The sequence below is a fragment of the Ornithorhynchus anatinus genome, chromosome 12, assembly GCF_004115215.2.
Source record: "Ornithorhynchus anatinus isolate Pmale09 chromosome 12, mOrnAna1.pri.v4, whole genome shotgun sequence".
Taxonomy (NCBI): Eukaryota; Metazoa; Chordata; class Mammalia; order Monotremata; family Ornithorhynchidae; genus Ornithorhynchus; species Ornithorhynchus anatinus.
In genome coordinates this window covers 393,659-416,249 of record NC_041739.1, presented here as the reverse complement: position 1 = coordinate 416,249, position 22,591 = coordinate 393,659, and the positions used below count along the sequence as shown (strand labels likewise).

The 22,591-nt window shown below is 51.7% G+C and overlaps 1 protein-coding gene across 3 annotated transcripts in view; it reads right to left on the bottom strand.

The window, feature by feature from the left end:
• Positions 1-5,889: 5,889 nt before the first annotated feature.
• Positions 5,890-22,591, bottom strand: part of SLC7A2 (solute carrier family 7 member 2) — a 62,407-nt gene continuing 45,705 nt past the window's right edge. For all 3 annotated transcript variants that reach the window (XM_029076724.2, XM_029076723.2, XM_029076722.2), the window contains exons 7-12: positions 19,674-19,810; positions 14,742-14,844; positions 14,110-14,315; positions 12,381-12,547; positions 11,768-11,876; positions 5,890-9,191 (exon numbers count right to left, since the gene is read on the bottom strand). In XM_029076724.2, coding sequence (XP_028932557.1) covers positions 8,977-9,191; positions 11,768-11,876; positions 12,381-12,547; positions 14,110-14,315; positions 14,742-14,844; positions 19,674-19,810 — 937 coding nt within the window. In that variant the 3' untranslated portion in view covers positions 5,890-8,976. The remainder of the gene's footprint in view (positions 9,192-11,767; positions 11,877-12,380; positions 12,548-14,109; positions 14,316-14,741; positions 14,845-19,673; positions 19,811-22,591) is intronic.

Below are 22,591 nucleotides of genomic sequence, written 5' to 3'. Positions count from 1 at the left end.
GGTCAGCAGGAGCAGGAGGCCGAGCAGAAGGGTCGCCCGCATCTTGGGGCCTGAGCCGGGCGGGAAGCGGCGGCGGTAGGTCGGGTCTCTGCGAGGAACGATTTGGGAAGAGAAGCCGGAGTTTGGGAAAAGTTTCTTCCCTCTAAACCCCGAGTCCCCGCCCTCTGCTGGACACCGGGCCAAGGGGCGCGCCCAGCGGCCCGCAGCATTGATCGATCGATCGATGGACGGATGGACGGATGGACGGATGGACGGATGGACGGATGGACGGATGGATGGATGGATGGATGGATGGATGGATGGATGCCTTCACTGTCCAGTACCGCGAATTCCTCTATGCTCCACTTCATTAATGTCTAGTCAGCCCCGTCCCGTATTCAGTCGAAGGACGTGTAATAGTCCAGCAAGAATACTGGTAGGAGATTCAGTACAGGAGAAGCAGCGTGGCTTAGTGGAAAGAGCTCGGGCTTGGGAGTCAGAGGTCGTGGGTTCCAATCCTGGCTCCGCCACTTTAGGGGAAGCAGCGTGGCTCAGTGGAAAGAGCCTGGGCTTCGGAGTCAGAGGTCATGGGTTTGACTCCCGGCTCTGCCACTTGGCAGCTGTGTGACTGTGGGCAAGTCACTTGACTTCTCTGTGCCTCAGTTCCCTCCTCTGTAAAATGGGGATTAACTGTGAGCCTCACGTGGGACAGCCTGATTCCCCTGTGTCTACCCCAGCGCTTAGAATAGTGCTCTGCACATAGTAAGCGCTTAACAAATACCAACATTATTATTGTCAGCTGTGTGACTGTCATTTAACTTCTCTGTGCCTCAGTGACCTCATCTGTAAAGTGGGGATTAAGACTGTGAGTCCCACATGGGACAACGTGATTCCCTTGCATCTCTCCCAGTGCTTAGAACAGGGCTTGGCACATAGTAAGCGCTTAACAGATACCATCATCATCATTATTATTAATACTGTCAGTCTGCATGATGTCCAAGTTGCGTGATTTGAAATCCTGGAAGGCTGTATGTGTGCATACATGTGCGTGTGCGCGCACACACACACACATGCACCCTTTGAGTTTGGGCTGTGGTCGTGATGAAGCGTTTAGTGGGACTAGTGTAGGTTGCCAACTATGCCCCTTACCTAGACATAGCAGTCTCCCTTGAGAAAGGAGAACCAACAAGACCCTATCCCTGCCTAGGTGTGTGTGGGGGTGGACAGAACAGAAGGAAGGGATCATTAGACTCCCAGACCCCTCGCGTCCCTGCTGGTAAATAGGAGTAGCAATGATCTAGACCTTGGGGTGTGGAAGAGGGAGCTCAGGAGTGAGGTTGGGATCGGGACAGATACCTCATGGCTGATGGTAACGGCCACCTCCAATCCAACGTTGGTACCTACTGTGTGGAGAGGACCACGCTAAGCCTTGGGAGCAATTAATATAATAGATTAAACTGACATGATCCCTGCCCTCAAAGAGTTGGACATCTGGGGAGGGAGTCAGACACCATAATTATTTACATACCCCCCCCTTTCCTCCGTCCTTTCCTTTCCTCCACGAGAAGCAGCGTGGCTCAGTGGAAAGAGCCTGGGCTTGGGAGTCAGAGGTCATGGGTTCGACTCCTGGTTCTGCCACTTATCAGCTGTGAGACTGTGGGCAAGTCACTTAACTTCTCTGTGCCTCAGTTACCTCATCTGCAAAATGGGGATGAAGACTGTGAGCCTCACGTGGGACAACCTGATGACCCTGTATCTCCCCCAGTGCTTAGAATAGTGCTCTGCACATAGTAAGCTCTTAACAAATACCAGCATCATCATCATCCTTCTATCTAATTTAGCAAACGTTTACTACCTGTGGATGGCACGACCATCCTTCCCGTCTCTCAGGCCCGCGATCTCGGTGTCATCCTTGACTCGTCTCTCTCGTTCACCCCACGCGTCCTATCCGTTACCGAGACCTGCCGGTTTCACCTCTACAATATCGCCAAGATCCGCCCTTTCCTCTCCACCCAAACGGCTACCTTACCGTTACGGGCTCTCGTTATATCCCGGCTAGACTACTGTGTCAGCCTTCTCTCTGACCTCCCTTCCTCCTCTCTCGCCCCGCTCCGGTCTATTCTTCACTCCGCTGCCCGGCTCATCTTCCTGCAGAAACGATCTGGGCGTGTCACTCCCCTTCTTAAACAACTCCAGTGGTTGCCTATCAACCTCCGCTCCAAACGAAAACTCCTCACTCTAGGCTTCGAGGCTCTCCATCACCTTGCCCCTTCCTACCTCTCCTCCCTTCTCTCTTTCTACCGTCCACCCCGCACACTCCGCTCCTCCGCCGCCCACCTCCTCACCGTCCCTCGGTCTCGCCGATCCCGCCGTCGACCCCCGGGTCACGTCCTCCCGCGGTCCCGGAACGCCCTCCCTCCTCACCTCCGCCAAACTGATTCTCTTTCCCTCTTCAAAACCCTACTTAAAACTCACCTCCTCCAAGAGGCGTTCCCAGACTGAGCTCCTCTTCTCCCTCTACTCCCTCTGCCATCCCCCCTTTACCTCTCCGCAGCTTAACCCTCTTTTTCCCCTTTTCCCTCTGCTCCTCCCCCTCTCCCTTCCCATCCCCACAGCACCTTCCTCGTCCGCTCAACTGTATATATTTTCGTTACCCTATTTATTTTGTTAATGAATTGTACATCGCCTTGATTCTATTTAGTTGCCATTGTTTTTACGAGATGTTCTTCCCCTTGACTCTATTTATTGCCATTGTTCTTGTCTGTCCGTCTCCCCCGATCAGACTGTAAGCCCGTCAAACGGCAGGGACCGTCTCTATCTGTTGCTGACTTGTTCATCCCAAGCGCTTAGTACAGTGCTCTGCATATAGTAAGCGCTCAATAAATACTATTAAATGAATGAATGAATGAATACCTGCCAAGGATGGTACTAAGTGTTGGGATAGGTTCAAGATAATTAGTAAAGCAGACAAACAATCCTTGTCTCACGTAGGACTCACAATCTAAGGGGCAAGGAGAGCAGTCAATTTATTTCCATTTAAAGAGCAGCGTGGCCCAGTGGGAAAGAGCCTGGGCCTGAGAATCAGAGTACCTGGGTTTCAATCCAGGACCCGTCACTTGCCTGCTTTGTGACCTTGGGCAAGTTATTTCTCTTTTCCAGAGAAGTAACTTGGGAGGGACGAAGTGGGCAGGACTGTGTTTTAGAAAAACGATCTGGGCAGCAGAGTGAACTAAGGACTGGAGAGGGGCAGAGGCTGGAGGCCGGGTGGTCAGCAGAGAAGGAGCCTGAGGCTGACGCAGAAGCTGAGTTGGGAATACGCCACGTGTCTGGATCAGCAGATCAGCCATTTGGATGGAGAGGAAAGGAGGGATGCTGGAGATGTTATGGAGCAAGATTTGGTGGCTTACTGGAATATGAGGTAGAGGGAGGAGGAGATGAGGATACTATGATTAAAGGGACCCATGACATAGGTTTCTTTCTGGGGGCAGTTTTCTGATAATAATGTTGGTATTTGTTAAGCGCTTACTATGTGCAGAGCACTGTTCTGATACCCACTGTGGTCCTTCCCAGGATGGACTGTGGTGTGGCCGGACTGTGGCACCACATCGGTTTCCCTCCCACCCCTATTCGTCTGTCCAACCGTCCCTCCTGTCCCCCTCTGTCTATTCGTTTCAGCCCCACGGCGCTTATGTGTATATCCATAATTTATTTATTTGTATTCATGTCTGCCCTCCCCTCTAGACTCTAAGCTCCTTATGAGCTGTTAATCATGTCTGTTAGTTTTGTTCTATTGTACTCTCCCAATAAACAAACAGATGGATTTTGGAGCAAATTAAGCCAAAGTGGTCTTTGGAAGGCCAAATGACTCAACTTAGATTAGCATATTTTGGACACATAACCAGGACTAATTCTCTGGAGAAGATGCTAATGCTAGGAAAAGTCCAGGGAAAACATGGAAGAGGCAGACCAGCAGTTTGATGGATAATAATAATAATAATAATAATGATGATATTTGTTAAGCGCTTACTATGTGCCAAGCACTGTTCTAAGCAATGGGGTATATACAAGGTATTTAGGTTGTCCTACGTGCGGCTCATAAACTTAATCCCCATTTTACAGATTAGGTAATTGAGGCACAGAGAAGTGAATTGACTTGCCCAAAGTCACACAGCTGACAAGTAGTGGAGCCAGGATTGGAACCCATGACTTCTGACTCCCTAGCCTGGGCTCTTTCCAGTAAGTCACATTGCTTCTCTATAGAAGATAGAAACTATAACAATGATAACGGAAGAACCATTAGCAAGGTTACGCATTATGGCAGAAGACAGGATGTCCTGGATAAAATGTAACCATAGAGTCGCTTTGAATCAGAAACGACTTGATGGTACCTGGTAATAAACTCTCCCAAATGTTTAGTACAGTGCTCTGCACACAGTAAGGGTAGTGGATAGACTTGGGCCTGGGAGTCAGAAGGTCATGGGTTCTAATCCTGACTCTGTCACATCTGCTATGTGACTTTGGGCAAATCATTTTACTTCTCTATGCCTCAGTCACCTCATCTGTAAATGGGGATTGAGACTGAGCCCTATGTGGGACAGGGGCTGCATCCAACCCAATTTGCTTGTATCCACCCCAGGGCTGAGTTCAGTGCCTGGCACATAGTAAGCACCCAACAAATGCCCTAATTATTATTATGCGATTGAGTGATTGATTAATGATTGAAGCTGTGGGAGCGAATGATTTCTCCAGGGGAGTAGGTGTAGATGGAGACTAGAAGGGGACCCCAGAACTGAACCCTGAGGGACCCTCGCATTTAGGGGGTGAGAGGCAGGGGAGTAGCCCACAAAAGAGACCGAGAAGAAGCAGTCAGAGATAGGAGAACCTGGAAAGGACAGTCTCAGGGAAGCCCTCCCGTCCCCCTCCATCCATCCGTCTGACACTTTCACCCTTTGTCCGTCTGTTCCTCCCCATCCTCCCTCTCTGTCAACCAATCAATAGTATTTATCGAGCTCTTGCCGTGTGCAGAGCATTGTTCTAAGCATGTGGGAGAGCACAGATTCCCAGATACTTATTGGCAAGCTTTGGGAGGCGGTGTCTGAGGAGTGCTCTTCCTTTACCCAGGTGAGTCTCCCCCTTTTCGGACATCTTCGGTGGTGCCCCTTGCTGGCTCTGAGCCCCCCTCCCTTGCTAGCCCCACATCCCTTCTCTCCCCTCAACCTCCCCCAGCTGGCCCCCTCCCCTCTCTTGCTAGCCCCCATCCTCCCCACCCCGACCCACCGCTGGCCCCTCGCCCCTCCCTCTCTGGCTCTGAACCCCCCTGCTTTGCTTTGATTTGGAATTCTGTTTATTGCCATTGTTTTTGTCTGCCTGTCTCCCCCGATTAGACTGTAAGCCCGTCAAACGGCAGGGACTGTCTCTATCTGTTACCGATTTGTACATTCCAAGCGCTTAGTACAGTACTCTGCACATAGTAAGCGCTCAATAAATACTATTGAATGAATGAATGAATGAATGAAAGAATAGGCAGGCATGGTCCCTGCCCAAAAGGAGTTAACTTATTGGAGCGGGGGGTCTCCCCGATCGATCTTCCCCTCCCTCTGTCCATCTCTCCTGCCCTCTCCGTCTCCCTGCCTCCCTCTGTCCATTTGTCCCTCCCTCCTGCCCTCCATCCGTCCCTCTGTCCACCCCTCTCGCCCACCATCCGTCGGTCGGTCTCGGGTCGGATGCCGGGGTCTCCTCCCTAGGGCGGAGAGGGGCAGAGCCTGGCAGGGACAAAGCCAAGGCCCTTGTGGGATGGGCAGAAGGTCCAGACTTTAGGCCACAGTTCTGGTCCCCGGTCTGCTGGGTGCTGCTATCTATGATCAGCAAAATTAATACCCTTTCCCCATGAGGATTGTAAAACACTTGGGAGCCTGAAGAATCGATTGTATTTATTATCTGGTGATCTCTGCTAGAAATGAATGTATAAATATCTTTCTTGAAGAACTCATTTATAAAAAATATGGTACACGCTATAAAATCGTAATAGTTCAAAATAGCTTAAAACCTAAAAACTTCACATAGAAAGGCTTAAGAATGGAGAAGGAGCCAATTTCCTTGGTAGCAAATGCAAGCAGAATTTGGATCCATTTTGTCATATCTCTCCCCGGATCGGGCCACAGGCATACACACACACACACACACGCACGCACGCACGCACATGCACGCACACGATTATTGAGCCCTGGTTATATAGCGCAGTGCATTAGATACCCCCACCCCCGCCTTCTGTGAGTAAATGGGAAGCTTTGCCTGGGAAGGCAGGCAACCCTCTTAGGTTTTTGTATTACAAAATCCTCCAATTTGGAACTATGCCCGAGGACCTGAGATTTTCACTTTCCGGGGTGCAAGGATGGTTCTGACAGCTTTCTTGGCAGCGTGCCTTGTCAGAAACGCCCCCATAGACTTGGATTTGGGTGAGGGGCTCAAAGTGGTGCCAGAAGGGGCCACGCGGAGGAGCACGGGGCCGGAGGCTCCCGGCTCACCCCCTACCAACTGCCCTCCCCATCAGCAAACCTGCAGGGAAGATGAGTCCGGGAGGCTGGGGAAGGAGGTCAGGATTGGAAGCTAGAAGGAGGGAGCCCAGGAGTCCAGGATTCCAAACTAGGGCTCCCGAGCTTTGATGGAACGGGACATCCCCAGAGACTGGGGCCAGGAGTAGCCGATGAGGTTGGCCTTGTGGATCGGTGTCTCGACGTGGAGAAAACAAAGACAGGTTATGAAGCTGCCCCCCCAGCCAGGTGACGTGCTAATTAGCTGTTGGAAAGCGGGTTGGATGTGAATCTGCCCCTTGGCTCTCCCAGGGTGGCAGCTCTGAGCAGCGTGCAGGCTGGCGGCTGGAGCTGGGACAATTTGCCACATGAGGTAGCCCAATTCCAGGTGGAGGAGATTGCTAGTCAGGGCCCCTGGGAATCACTCACCCAGGCCAGTCTGGCAGCTGAAGAAGCGACAGGGTTGTGGGGTGCCAAGGGCACCCTGGATGTGAACCCCATTTGGTTAGTACCATCATGGTCAAGATTTCTCAGCTTCTCCCCAGGGATGTGGCCTACACCATTCTCTTTCCTCTTTGCGTGTCCTGACATTTGCTGCGCAGCCATCCCAGCCGAGCTCAGCCTGGCCACCCGCTCTCCCTGACTTGGACAGACAACGTCAGGGCATTTCAAGCACTATGTGTTTGGAAAGGTCTGCCCAACCCTACATCACAGCAGCGAAAGATGAGAGGGGCGGACTCGTTCTGAGCCTCCAGATCCGATGCTACGGTCCGCTCCCCTCTCGCCTCTAGGCAGGGAGGGGGCATTCACAGGGCCCAGGGGTCCACCTGAGAATTGAAAACAGAATTGAAGAAAGGAGAAACACGTGGGCCGTGGTTGGGCCTCCAGAGAGGAAGATGGATCGGTTCTCCCCCGGGAGAGCGGGAAGCAGGTGCTGAAGTTTAGTTTCTGAGTTTGCCTTAGTGAGAATGAGCATCTGCACCAACTGCCCTTGGAGGAAGCCAGAAGGGATGTGTTAAGCACATGACCCTGGACTTCTCCAGCTCCTCATCCCAGACTGAACAGAACAGATCGCATCACTGTCTTCTCTTTGCTAGGGGACCGGAGGCAACTTCCAGTTGAAAGACCAGTCAGAAGTGGGTGTGCAATCACACACACACAGTTTCTGTGGTCCTTTGGGTTCCAAGATGATGCTATTCGAAGTGCTAACGATCATCTCCCTGACCTTGGCTGTGGGGACTGGGGTGGACAATGAGGCTTTATTCTTATTACTAATCATAGGAGCTAGGCTTCCCACTCACGCAGAATTACCCTTGTCAGATGCCCTCTACCTATCTGTTTGTTTGTTTGTTTTAGTTTGTTTGCTGTCTTCCCTCGATCCCCTCTGCCTCCCGCTGTAGTGTTTGCTAAACACACACACGCACACGCACACACACACACAGGTTAAGGCTTGAGACCTTGACTTTTCCAGGTCACCGACATGTGTAGTGTTGCCGTTGGCCCTTGCCAGAGCCTAGGCACATCTATGGATGGGCCCAATGTCCCCAGCAGTGGCTGCCCTGCGGAAGCCCAGTCATTCTGGGTGCAGTTACTCACGGTCACTTTTCTTCTGGAAGAGGAGAGCGTGGCCAGGAGGTTGTAGGCGGCAAGACGGTTCCACCCTGGCCATTGACAAACGCTCTTCCTCCTTTGGCCTTTCTCCCTTCCTCAACAGGCCTGCTTGTTTAGAGAAGGGACCCACACTCGTGACCTCGGAATAGGGATTCGGGATCATTTTGAAGTGTGATGTGAATTTACCCGAATACAGCCGATGCGAAAGACACACAGACACACACAGACACCCACACACCCATACACGCTCCCCCCCTTGCCCGCCATGGGCACGGCACATCCTCTCCTTCAGCCCCTCATCTGGGAAGAGTCTCCGTGTGGCGGCAGTGCGGGTTCCGCGGCTGCCACCGGCTCCCACCGGCCCCCGCTCTCGCTGGGGTCAGGTCACGCTGGAGGCACCACGCTGGAGGCAGGCCACACTGGCTTGGCCATGGTGGGGATGGGTTACGTTGGGGACGGTCTGTGCTGAGGATGGGTCGACACTACAGGAGGGGCCACGCCGCAAGAGGGCCATGCCGGGGACGGGCCACGCCGGGGATGGACCGAGCCGGGGTCGGGTCACGGTGGACGGGTCACACTGGGAGAGGGCCACCCTGGGTTGGCCGTGGGTCACTGCTGGGATCCTGTCATGCTGGGGGACGGGCCACGCTGGGTTCAGCCACGCTAGGGCAGCCCACACCGTGGGAGGGCCATGCTGGGAGCGAGCCACACAGCAGGTGGGCCACGCTGGGAAAGGGCCACGCTGCGGGTGGGTCACCACGATGCACAACGAGTTGAGTTCAAGGGCGGCAGCAGACTCACAACCGACCAACCGAGCCGCTCCGCTGCGCCCGCTCCCCGTGTTGGCGCTGCGGCATCAACACTGGCTGGTTCGTTCGTGGAGGAGGAAGTGGCTGTGCTCGTTCTCAGGGTGCAGCTCCCCGGCTGCAAAGACACTCTTGACCTCCAACGTGCCACCGCTTGCTTCCAAATATGCATCTTCTTCCTCCTCTTCCTCCTCCTCCTCCTCATCACCCCTAGGGAGGCCTTCCAGGCTATGTCTGATGCCATAGGCAAAGTAGATCAGGAAACCTTGCAACAGAGAAGGAACTCCAAAGTTAGGGATCCAAGTGACGCTAGTGGCAAATCACCAAATTAATCATTAATGCTGCAGGCTGTATTGGGTGCCTACAGGATGTAGACCGCTGTAGTGGATGCCTACTGTATTGGGAGCTTGCTGTGTGTGCACCTGCACTAAATGCTTGGGAGACTACGACAGGGTCCTTGTCCTGAGGGAGCTTTCGGGCTAACGGGAAGACAATGGTATTTGTTGAACACTTACTGTGTGCCCAGCACTGTACTAAGCACTTGGAAGAGCACAATATAATGGAGCTGGTAGACTTGTTCCCTGCCCACAGAGAGCTTACAGTCTAGAGTATGTGCAAACTTTCACAAGTGCTCGTGACAGGCACAAACCATTCCCAAATGGAGGAGGATGAAAAGAACGAAGCCAGGCTCCAGTTGCTGAAGGCAGGAGTTTGGAAGGGAGAGTGGATACCCAGCTATAGCTTCAGGCCTCCTCAAGTCCTGGAAAAGGGAGGGAGGGGAGAACCTCCCAGCTGGGGAGTACCGGCCACACCAACCAGTTTTCTATCTGGGGATGCAATGGAGACTCAAGGAGGTGGGCTCACCATGACAAAATAGCTGGTGACTCAGAGTAGCCCGGATCCGGGCACCCTCTGTGCCCAACTGAGGTGTCCATCTAGGGCTGAAGGCAGACCCCCGTCCGAGTGGGGCCTGACCCCAGTGGGTGCCCAGGCTATCTTCAGCCGGCTCGGTTCTTGCACTAACCAGCTACACTGCTGTCGGGGCCTTGAAGCCCCGCAGAGCAGAGCAAGGCAGGGTAGGACAGGACAGGACATTGTGCATTTATCTATGGTTCTATTTATCTATTTTGATGGTAGTGATGCCCGTCTACTTGTTTTGTTTTGTTTTGTTGTCTGTCTCCCCCTTCTAGACTGTGAGCCCGTTGTTGGGTAGGGATTGTCTCTGTTGCCGAATTGTACTTTCCAAGCACTTAGTACAGTGCTCTGCACACAGTAAACACTCAATAAATATGATTGAATGAATGAATGAATGAACGACAGGGCAGAGTAGGCTGGGGAGGGGTGTACCGGTGAGGGGGACCACACTTCTGCCTGGGGGGACCTTGAAGTTGCCGGCAGGAGGCCCCTGAAACAGGTGCCTTTCTGCTTTGAAGTGAAGGGTAGGAGGTGGGGTGTGAGCTGGAGGGAGTACAGTCAATCAATCAGTCACTCAAATGATTCTCATCTTCCCTCCCAAACTCACTCCTCTTTTGGACTTTCCACCACTGTCGGCAACACCACCATCCTTCCTGTCTCACAAGTACCATGACCTTGGCATTATCCTCAACTCATCTCTCTCATTCCACCCGCATATTCAGTCAGTAATTAAATCCTGTCGATTCTATCTCCATGACATCTCCAGAATCCACCCCTTCCACTCCATCCAAATTGCTAGCACACTGGTTCGAATGCTTGTCATAGCCTGTCTCGACTACTGCATCAACCTCCTCACTGATCTCCGTGCCACCTGTCTCTCCCTACTCCAATCTATCATCAATGGTATTTTTTGAGAGTTTGCTCTGAATAGGCTGACATTAGAGAAACAAAGTGTACGGGCTGAGTTGTAGTAGGAAATCAGGGAGACTAGATAGGAGCGGGTGAAGTGAATGAGTGCTTTGAAGTCCACACGTCCTTCCGCTGCCTGGATCATTTTTTAAAAAATCGTTCTGTCTCCATCTCCCCAGTCCTTAAGGGCCTCCAGTGGTTGCCCATCCACTTCCCCATCAAACAGAAACCCCTCACCATCGGCTCCCTCCCCTTTACTTATCTTCTCTCCTCTCCCACTACAACCCAGGCCCCTCACTTTTCTTCTCGAACACCAACGTATTCCCTGTGCCTTGATCTCATCTGCCTCACTGTCGACCCCTTGCTCACATCCACCCTCCAGCCTGGCACTTCCTTCCCATATATATCCAACAGACCACCATTCTCTCCATCTTCAAAGATCTACTGAAATCATATCTTGATTGACTAATCTCTTCCAGGAAGGCTTCCCAGACTAAGTTGTCATCCCCCTACCTTACTTTTCTTGCCTACTGCCTAAGCACTTAGGTACCTCTCCAAATCCCCACCCCCACAGTACTTACGTACATCTTATACTAAGTTGCTGCCCTTAATGGTAATTTATTATAAAGTCAGTCTGTGGTCTATATGCATCTTGAGGGCAGGCATAGTGCCTACCAACTAACTGTATGCCACCAATCAGTGCAATTTATTGAGCACTTGCTATGTTCGGAGCACTGTTCTAAGAGTACAATACAACAGAATTAGCAGACACATTAGAAGCTCATAAGGAACTGTACTGTGCTTTTCCAAGCACTCAGTACCATGTTCTGCACAAACTAAGTGCTCAATATATACCACTGATTGATTGCGTGCTTGGCTGGGGTGTGGGGCCAGGGGAGCCAGTCCCCCTAGCCTCAAGGAGGCAGAAATCAGGCTTTATTCCGATGGAAGCTGGGGAACCTTTCTCCTGGGACCCCTCCCCATCCACCCAGGGGCTCCCACCCCGGCACGGCCTACCGAGAGCCATCCATATGCTGAACCGGACCCAGGTGTCGGCACTCAGCTGTACCATCAGGTAAATGTTCACCAAGATGCTGGACGCCGGCAGGAAAGGCAGGAACGGCACCTGCGGGCAAACGTGCTGGCCGTGAAAAAGCGCTTCGTCTCATACCCCACCTGGGCTGTCCCCCTCACTTCCGTTGGGCCCATTTGGGGAAGAAATGGGATATGGACCGTGTCAGATTGGTCCTCTCTCAGCTCAGGACTTGGCACAGACAGCATGCTCAATCACTGCTGGGTCCCAACCTGCCCAGAGCGCATCCAGCCTCAATCCTGACTAACGACAGTGAAGCCTGCCTCAGTCAGCCCCGCCTGCTGGGCCCGAGTCCACACCAGGATCCAAGGCACTAAGCTGCTTCCCTGGTGGACAGAAGGGCCACAGACTTTTCTGCCCCCCGACCCCTCTTGTCTACCTCCCTGTGGAGCTGGGAGGCTTCAGGGATATGGGAGAGCCCAGGCAGGCTGACAGAGCAGGGGGTGGGTGTGTTGGGGGGCAGGAGGGGCTCGGTGCTACATCGGCTGCTAACTGGACAGCTCCTGGTCTGCCGGGGAGGCACGCGGGCACACTTACCATGAAGGCCACTTTGTGCTGGTTCTGGGGCTGTCTCCAGATGATGAGGACAATGGCAGTGCAGAGAACGATCAGCATGACCAGCAGGGCCAGGCTCCAGGCCTCCAAGTTGCCAATTGCTTGGACCCCGTAGGTGGTCAGAATACTGAGGCCTAACACCAGAAAAGCTGCAAGGAGAAAAGACGGTTTGCAGTTATCTTGATGGATAGTGTGGCGCTCAGACAGGCTTCTGTTGGTGACCAGTGTGCTAAGAGGCAGCAGGGCCTGGTGGAGAGAGAGTGGGGGTTGGGAGACCCTAGTCCCAATCCTGGTCCCAGCTCTGCCACTGGCCTGTGGGATGGCCTTGGGCCAGTCGCTTCACCTCTCAGGGTCTTATTTCTTCCTCTGTAAAATAGAGATAAAGTTTCTGCTCTCCTTTCTTCTTGGACCGTGAGCTCCACGTGGGTCAGGGACTGGGTCCCAAATGATAATCTCGCATCTGCCCCCTAAGGTTTAGCACAGAGTCAGAGCTCAGTAAGCACCATGGTGATAACCACACCGGAAACAAGAAACCCTTGTCTTTTTCCAAGACTCCCTGCTGTGTTCCAGTTCCGTCTGGGACCCCATTTTCTGTCCCCATATTCCCCTGGTCCACTCTCAGTTTTGAAGTTCATTGTGAGCAGATAGTGTGTCTGTTTATTGTTATATTGTACTCTCCCAAGCGCTTAGTATAATGCTCTGTACATATTAAGTGCTCAATAAATATGACTGACTGATTGACTAGTAGATGGTTATTCAGGGCCAAGGGGTCCTCCTCTAGACTGTAAACTCATTATGGGCAGGGAATGTGTCTACCAACTCTGTTATATTGTACTCTCCCAAGCTCTTGGAACGGTGCTCTGCACTTAATAAATGCTCAATAAATTAGATGGATTGAATGATCCTCCATTCCCTCCCTGGGTCTGCTCTTTGACACCCCCAAAAATAAAAGAGAAGGGCAAGAAGGCACCGGGGGCTACTTCACCACCAGGGCTTGTTCTTTGAGGACCCTCTGGGATGGAATTCCAGGGGCCCTGGGAATAGAGCAGGGAGAAAACACTTAGTGGGTGCTTAATAAATGTCAACAGTAGGAGCACACATCCCTAGGCTTGGAAAGGAAAAGTGGAGGGCAGAGGACTTAGATAAAGCAGTCCTGGTCAGGGAGTCCCAGTCCTGACTATGATGGGTGGTGTCCAGGAGGGTGACCAGCACATGGTCCCACCAAGAATCCTGGTCCTATTGTTGGAGAGAGAGCCCCAGGCTGAATGGGCCTTGAGTATTTGGTATTTGTTAAGCGCTTACTATGTGCCAAACACTGTTCTAAGCACTGGGGTAGATACAAGGTAATCAGATTGTCCTACGTAGGGCTCACAGACTTCATCTCCATTTTACAGATGAGGGAACTGAGACACAGAGAAGTTAAATGACTTGCCCAACGTCACACAGCTGTTAAGCGGCATAGCCGGGATTAGAACCCATGACCCCTGACTCTCAAGCCCGTGCTTTTTCCACTGAGCCACGCTGCTTCTCTTGGGCCTCAGTCGTGAATAGTGTGTAGCTCAAGGCTCAGGCTTTTTGCTCCCTTCCTGTTTTACTGGCTGCCCAGGGTACACCAGTTCCAGCCTCTGACTCTACTGTTCCCCGGAGTGGGTAGGAGGTAGGGGAGAGGCTCCCTTAACCATTGGGGGCAAGTGGTGGGGGATGGGCTTACCCAGCAGCCCCACCAGAAAGCTGACCGCAGAGGCAGACTGTGTGGTGGGGAAGACGGATGGGTTGAAGAGTGACTGCAGACTGAAGCCGTTTCCCTGAAGCATGCTGAGCTGAGATTCACTTTTGGTCGCGGGCTTGGCCGCCGCTAGGGCTTCCTTCTCTGGAGAGTATTTGGGCTGCTCGTAGCTCTGGAAGCCAGGCTGGTACCTGGCCAGAGAGAAGTTCTCAGCTTTACCCGCGAGCAGACAGCCAGGCACTCGAATGGGCAGATGGACAGACGGACAGACACAGAAAGGGAAGCCAGGGTGCTAGACTTGGGGCTGGAGTTTCCCGGGGGGGTCACTAGTCCAGATGGCAGGGCTGCAATCACTGACTTACGTGAACACTGATGTTGGAGATGGGCAGGATGGATGGTGTGTGGGGAGTGAAGCCTAGGGAGCAACTGGGGGGGCAGCTCGGGGAACACTCAGAGGAGAAGCCCAGGGAGCAACCTAGGGAGCAGTCAGGAGAGCAGGCCAGGGAGCAGTCAGGGCAGCAGCTTGGGGAACAGCCTAGGGAGCAGTCAGGGAGTAGCCTAGCTAACCAGGGGAGATCTGGGCTAGGTCAAGGCATTTCTGGGCATGCTGGTCTCACCTGAGGATGAGCACGCAGGCAGCGACGAGAGAGTAAGCCAGCAGTGTCCCTATGGACATCATGTCCACCAGAGCCTTCAGGTCGAAGAGAAACGCCATCACAGCTAGGGAACGGAAAGATGGTGGGAGTGAGGGATGCTTACGGGCCAGGCTGGGGCAGTTTCAGATTCCTCAGGTCTCGATGGGGTCTGGATTTGCTGAGCCAGATGTTTCTGTAGAAACACCAGCTTGAAATCTGGCAAAGACTCAGGGTCCCGGGGAGGGATGATGACCTTTCTTGGCCTCCAGGCTCTGGGGAGATGCAGTGTGCTAAGGGGAATTTGGAATGAACCTGTTAGTTCAGAAAATTCCAGTCCAAGCCCCATTGTTTTGGATGTTTTCAAAGTGTCCACTGAGCTTTCTCATGGGATTGGCTCAAGAGCCATGCTGAAGAAGGCTGGTGAAGGCCAAGAGCTAGGGCTGTCTCTCAATCAATCAATCCACAGATGACATTTATTGAGCACTTCCTGTGTGCAGAGCACTTTACTAAGAGCTTGGGAAAGTACAGTACAACAGAGTCAGCAGATGCAATCCCTGCCCTCTCAGCAGAGCCACTGGAACACCCTTCTGGCCAATGAAGGCACTCAGTGCTTGAAAAGGAACAGGCGATTCTCGTGGGCTATTTAGCATTCAGGTAAAAGAGTTTGGGGGATTTTGAATATATTTGACAATCTAAATTTGAACAAGGATCTCTGGCCCGAATCACACCTGACACTTGATAAACGATCTCTATGCTAATAAACTTTTGCATATGGCCACTTCAGTTCTAAATCACGGTGTCTGAAAGACTCAGGGCCCAGTCAGACTCTGATTTCACACTGCTCTTGAGAGAGGGAGACAGGTTCATTTCCAGTCTGCCAACATCCTCTCCGGAGTGGGAGACTGGGCCTTTGCTAGCATTTTTTCCAGCCAACTCAGGCCTCTGCTCTTTAGCCCAAATTAGCAAGAATTCTAGAGGTTTTTTCAGTAACTTGGGTGTTGTTTTGGAGGGTAATTGGCTGGGTCTTCACCAGCATCAACTAGGAGTCAAAATGGCTAGCCTTTTAAAATGGGAAATGTTGTGTCTGTTTCCCCACAGGGTGCTCGCTTCTGTGGTTGGATATGTGCTGTGTGCTCTGGATTGCCCCTCTGGTTATATGTTGTGTGCTCTGGATTGCTCCTGTGGTTCTAAGCAGTGTATTCTGGATATCCCTTGTGGTTACAGGCAGTGTGTTTGGCATTGCCCCCGTGGTTATATGCTGGGTGCTGTGAGTCATCCCTGCAGTTATATGCAGTGCTCTGGATCGTCCCTGTGGTTATAGGCGGTGTGCCCTGGATCATCATGCCTGCAGTTATAGGCAGTGTGCCTTGGATTGAAGGCGGTGAGCATAGTTCCGCTGCCAAAGTAACTCATTACAAGAGATTCATGTAAACATGCTAGATTCTTGCTCTCATCTCAAAGGGCGAGGTAGGGATGGGTAGGGTGTGGAAGGGAACAGGAATGTGAAGAGTATTTTGCTATGTTGTTTATTTAAAAAACAGTCAAATGGAAGCTTCCTTTAAAGTCTTCCTTTAAAATTATTGGGCTTCATCATAGTTCAACATTTTTATAAATAAAATGTTCATAAATGTCTAAAGGTGGGTCTAAAGAGTAGGTTTTAAGGGAGGTTCTCCCAGTAGAATGGAGCAGATTTTTGAGTCTCGATTTCTGGTCCTTTTTGGGTACTTCTGGGGGAAGCCAGTCTTGACCAGAGGGAGGGACCGGGCATGGGAGACTGAGTCTACAAGGAAGGACTAGTCCCAAGTAGTGGCTAAGGCACTGATACCAGGGAATGGCCTTTCAACAGTGCCTGACCGGACTGGGAACATGACATTCTATAGCAGAGGATGGAGAAAACCTTCCTCCTTCCCCATCTACAGCTTGAACCCCTGCTCCCCTCCCACCTTAGTTCACCAGGTGACAGTGCTGAAGGCATCTTCAAGCGGTCTTTGGTTCCCCGTCTCTCAGGGCCATCACGTCCCCCTGTCTCCCCAGCTCCTCCACGGGATCCTGGAGGATTCGTTCCACCCATCAGAGGAGGGCAAAGTTTGCCCCCTCAGGGGCTAGCCAGCATAGGCCCAGTGTGACAGGGCTGCTCAAGCATGAGCAAGGGGGGCAGCCTATGGTGGGCCTAGAGCCGATAAAGCCTGGGCACAGTCTTGCCAGGGCAGCCTTCTTAGGCCCTGAGAGCTAAATTTTTCCTGGGTGAAGGGACGGGGCAGAATGGGCCACTTTAATGGTGGCCAGTCCCCTTTCCCCTCAGGGCCCCCAGCTAGGAAACCCCTGGCCTAATTCTTGGCCTCCTCAGTTCATCCCCAGAAGAAAGTCCAGCCATAAACTGCTCCGGCAAGGAGGGGTACAAGGGGCAAACAGAGAACACTCACTGGGATCCCTGTCTGGGGCTCTTTGGGCAAATCGCCTTGCTCTTGAAATCATCTGGCTTTACCCACTCTAGTATTGATGCCTGACTACTTGTTTTGTTTGGTTGACTATCTCCCCTGTTTAGACTGTGAGCCCGTTGTTGGGCAGGAATTGTCTCTATCTGTTGTGAAATTGTACATTTCAAGTGCTGAGTACAGTGCTCTGCACACAGTAAGCGCTCAATAAATACGATTGAAATGAATGAATGAAATGACACTAGTAGCTTCGGGGATTTTGCTTTCTGCCAGTACCAGCACCAGCTCCAGCCCCAGTACCAAAACCAGGGCTGGCAATGGGAGGGGTAGCCACCTGGAGCTAGGCATGGAGGCGAGGACGAAAGGTTGGAAAGGTGAGGGATAAGGGGTCTTTGTTTCAGCCTCTGTGTAAGGCTCTAGAAACAGAGGCTAAACATCTGCTCAGGTGCAGACTTTCAAGAATCTTCTTCTCTGAAGTATGAGTGAGCCTTCGGTTTGACTCAGGGATGCAGGGGCAGCCTCAGCAGGCAGGCTCTGCCCATCGGGAGGCTAGGTTGGCACAGGATGTGGGCAACCCCAAGCAGGCAGACTCTGCCCACAGGAGACCAAATTGGCACAGGGGCAACCCCAGCCGGCAGGCTCCGTCCACAGGAGGCCAAGTTGGCACAAGACACAGGGGCAGCCGCAGCAGGGAGTTTCTGCCCATTGAGGAGGCCAGGTTGGCACAGGACAAAAGGGCAGTCTTTCCAGGATTTTCTATGTGGTGAGGTTTCCTCTTGGAAGGGTCTCAGTTCTCTTGAAAAGCCCTACAGTTGGTGCTGTTGTGTAATGGTGACAGAATTCTAGGGAAACACCAGGGCTGCCCAGGGCCACCAGGGCTCCCGATGGCAGACCGGGCAGCTTCATGGACTTCACCCATGCCTATGGGAACACACTCCCTCTTCAGCCACCCTTTTAAGCACTGACCTCTAAGCAGCCTGGTGCTGTTAACAGCAGCAATAGCTGAAGTCAGGCAGGCCGAAATTTTCCCTGTGAAATTGTCCTCCTGGGACCTGGATCTGCCCCACTGGAACTGCCCCCCTTCCTGGGACGTCCTTAGGGTAGCTGGTCCTGGGGTATGGTCGAAGGTAGCACAAGGCCTCACCAGGCCTAAGATTGGCTGGATGGTTCTTACCTACCAATTTCCTGTTCTGGGCTATGCTGGGCTAAGGTGAGAGGCTGTGTGCCAGCAAACTGGGTTTAGCCTGGAGTGTACTTCCCTTGGCATGAAAATACTTGACAGTTACCAATGGGTGAGAGGGGAGGGTGGGCCACAGCCCTTTCTCCAACCCAAAATGCATTTCCAGCTATTTGTGGCTTACTGTGACTTCCTTTCAGCGCTACAGCTCGCCAGTATTTGTTCTGAGGCTGGGCTGGGCTGGGTTGCGCAGGGGTTGGGGACGGGGAGGGGCTGGGCTGGACTGAGGCTGGGGCCAGGGCTGGATGAAACTGGGGCTGGGGCTGGACCAGGTCCAACTCTTGCTGCAGCAACACCAACTGAATCTAAGGAGAAACATCCATTCCAGTGGGGCAGAGTGAGGGGCATGAGTTGGGAGAGAAGTAACCAGTTATCTGAAGTCCAGAAGGGCTGGAACAGCCCAGGCCCACTAAGGAGCACTGACTTCCTTGGCTGCTGATTGTTATTGCTAAGAATTCAAACCACTGTTTCAGGACCTGGGCCTGTCCCTACCCTTGCCCCTGCCCTTACTCCTGGATTAATCACTTCCCTTATGCAACTACACGTGAGGGAAATGTGGTGTCCAATCCGCTCCTGCTGGGGATCCTGAGCTAAGGGACTGTGTCTGCTCTATATGTACTATGTCCCAGAGCTTAGCACAATATTTGCCACAGAGTAAGTGCTTAACAGATAACACAGTTATTTTCAATCGCTGTTTGTTTCTATGCCCTAGACCATTTTTCATGATTAATACTGGAAAAGAATGGATTCACACTTGGGTCGAGACTCTTCTTCAGCAGGTCTAAATATCAGGGTACAATTTTGTGTGGAAAATTTTGCCAGCAACTCCCGATCCTGGATTCCCAGGATGACCTCTAAATTGTGACTCACTGTGGGCAGGGAATGAGTCTGTTTATTGTTATATTGTACTCTCCCAAGTGCTTAGTACAGTGCTCTGCGCACAGTAAGCACTCAATAAATATGATGACTGAATGACTGAGCCAACAAAAAGGAAGTTTTTAACCCAGAGCCGATGAAATCAGTCGTACAGAGGGCAAGGAGAAGACGGAGAGAAAGCCCGCAGATGGTTCAGAGCGCTGAAGACTGAAACGTGCTGGGATGTTGAGTTGACTCCGCCTCTCCCTCCCTCACCCCCGGTGATTGTGCATGCCACCAGCACACTGAGTCCTCAGGCTGCCCCAATCTCCGCCACCGTCCACACACATGCCAAAACGTGCAGGCCCTCAGCCGAGGAATGCTTACCCGAGATGAGCCCTGCCGTCAGTGTGGCAGCGACTGGGGTCTGCCTCTTACTCACTTTGGCCAGAAATCTGAAGAGTAAGCCATCGCGGGCCATGGCAAACAGAATGCGGGGCAGAGGGAACATAGAGCCCAGGAGACTGGAACAGAAAAAGGATGGTTCAGTGACAAGCTGTTGCATGCATCACTTCCCACGGAACACACGTGCATGTGTCTCCGTTCCCCTCCAAGCTGGGAATGGAGGGATGTGGCAGGGACCTAGAGATGCACCGTCTCCTGGGAGGAAAAGTTTCAGTAACCAGAGCCAACACTACTTGGCCTTTCCCGTGTCCTCGAAGATCAACTGTGGCTCATCTGCCACAGCAGCGGATGACAGAATGGCAATTACCGAGGTCTTCGTTTTGGGATTAATTTGAGTTAGACATTGGAAAAGCAACCCAACCTCCACCATGGCATAGATTACCCACGGCATCGGGAAGATGGAGCCAAGAAGGTGGGGTAAAAACAAACACAGGCGGAATGGGAAACACACATCCAAGCAGGATTCCTCCAGTGAGTGAGGAGAGAGGAGAGAGAAAGAAAGGGAGAAAGAGAGCGACACAGCATCACTGAGCACAACTCGGTGTCACGAGACCATCAGAGGCACCATACTTTACAGTTGGGACCATCCAATCCTCCAGATCACTGCTTTCCTCCTCTTTAAGGCCCTTCTAAAATCTCATCTCCTCTAGGAGGCCTTCCTGAACTAAGCTCTCATCTCCTCACCCTATTTCCCCTGTAGTAACTCTTCAATGCCTCCTAACCACTTGGGATAATCCCCCACTGGGCTGTAAGCTCTCTAAGGGCAGAGACCAAGTCTGCCAATCGTGTCTACAATTCTGTTATAGTGTACTCTGTTTAATAATGTTGGTATTTGTTAAGTGCTTACTAAGTGCAGAGCACTGTTCTAAGCGCTGGGGTAGATACGGAGTAATCAGGTTGACCCACGTGAGGCTCACAGCTAATCCCCATTTTACAGATGGAGTAACTGAGGTACAGAGAAGTTAAATGACTTGCCCACAGTCACACAGCTGACAAGTGGCAGAGCCAGGATTCAAACCCATGACCTCTGACTCCCAAGCCTGGGCTCTGTCCACTGAGCCACGTTGTTTAGTATGGTGCCCTGTACATAGTAAGCTCTGAATAAATATGATTGAATCATTGATTACTAACTCTATTGAACTCTCTCCTAAGTGCTTACTCAGTCTACCCTGTTGATTGATTGCTTGATGGAAACAGTGCTATGCATTGGGCTGAATGTGTCTCACCACCAGGGGAATGAGATAGGATCGTCACATCATTCATTCAATTGTATATATGGAGCGCTTATTATGTGCAAAGCACTGTACTAAGCACTTAGCATCTACCCTAGCTCCAGGGTTTTGGGGGACTTATAAATCGTTATGAAACATTTGTTGGGCAATTCTCCAATTTTTTCTCCACATTTGTTGGGCAATACTCCACGATCCTGTTAAGGAGTAAGGAAACTAGGCATAGTCGGAGACTGTGAGCCCGTTGTTGGGCAGGGATTGTCTCTATCTGTTGCCAAACTGTACATTCCAAGCGCTTAGTAGAGTGCTCTGCACATAGTAAGCGATCGATAAATACGATTGAATGAATGAATGAATTTCAGTTCTTCAGGAATAAAGTATGACCTAAAATGCAATCAACTCTCAATTATTAGAGGCAAGGAGGTATAGGGTGAATGGAGGGAAATTCCAAGCAAAGAGGTGGAAATAATTGGCTACGCAAAAGTCATTCATTTAAATGAGAGAAAAAAAATCTTCCCCAGTCTTTCCCCTGAGCTAAAGAAGTGAGAAGCAGCATGGCCTAGTGGATAGAGCATAGGCCTCGGAGTCAGAAGGTCCTGGGTTCTAATCCCAGCTCCGCCACTCGTCTGCTGTGTGTCCTTGGGCAAGTCACTCCACTTCTCTGTGCCTCAGTTACCTCATCTGTAAAATGGGGATTAAAACTGTGAGCCGCATGTGGGATATAACCGTGTTCAACCTGATTAGCTTGCATCTACCCCAGTGCTTAGTACAGTAAGTGCCTGGCACATAGTAAGCACTTAACCCCATAAAATAAAAAGAAAAGTGACTTGCCTAGGGTTATACAGCAAGTAATTGGTGGAGACAGGTCCTCTTACTCCCAGGCCTGTGCTCTTTCCATTAGGCCATGCTGCTTCTCTACAGCTCCAGGGAGACCTCCACAGCCTGCTGGGGCAGGCAGGTAGGCAGGCCTGGGCAAAGGGAATGATTCCTAGAGCCATCCATCACAAGCAGTCCTCTCCGTGCCTGTATGAGCACCCTGATGAACCAGCGGTGAGGAATGTATTTGTGGACTGCTGTCATGGATTCAGCAGACCATACTAAAGCACGGTAAAGAACATCTGAAAAGACTACAGGTCATTCTGAAACAAAGTTTCACATGACTGAGGAATTTTCAATATTAAAAAGAGAAGAATGAAAAATGAATGTCTCCAGTTGAACTTGGGTACCTAAAATTGTTCAAATGAAATGGGAGATGTTGAAAGATGGAGCAGGCTACTTCATTTATTCTAGAACATGACCAGACTGAGCTGCTGCAGGACATGTGCTTTCCCTGGAATTGCCCTGTAAAGAGTGTAGTTGTTTAGAATGAGAGTACTAAACCTTTAGGCTCTCGAGTAGAAAAGACTAAACAATTCCCCAAATGGAAAATGAATGACCCAGACCCATCCCCTCCATCACCCCTGCCCTGGGGAACAGCTGGGGACACCAGGGTGCCTGGAATGGGATGGGGTGAGGGAGGTCTGGGGAGAGGATGGCGGGCCGCTGGCCCAGCCCTTCCCCCCAGGTGCCTCCACTCCAACCCTGCCTCGGGGATCTGTGGGCTTCTGCCTG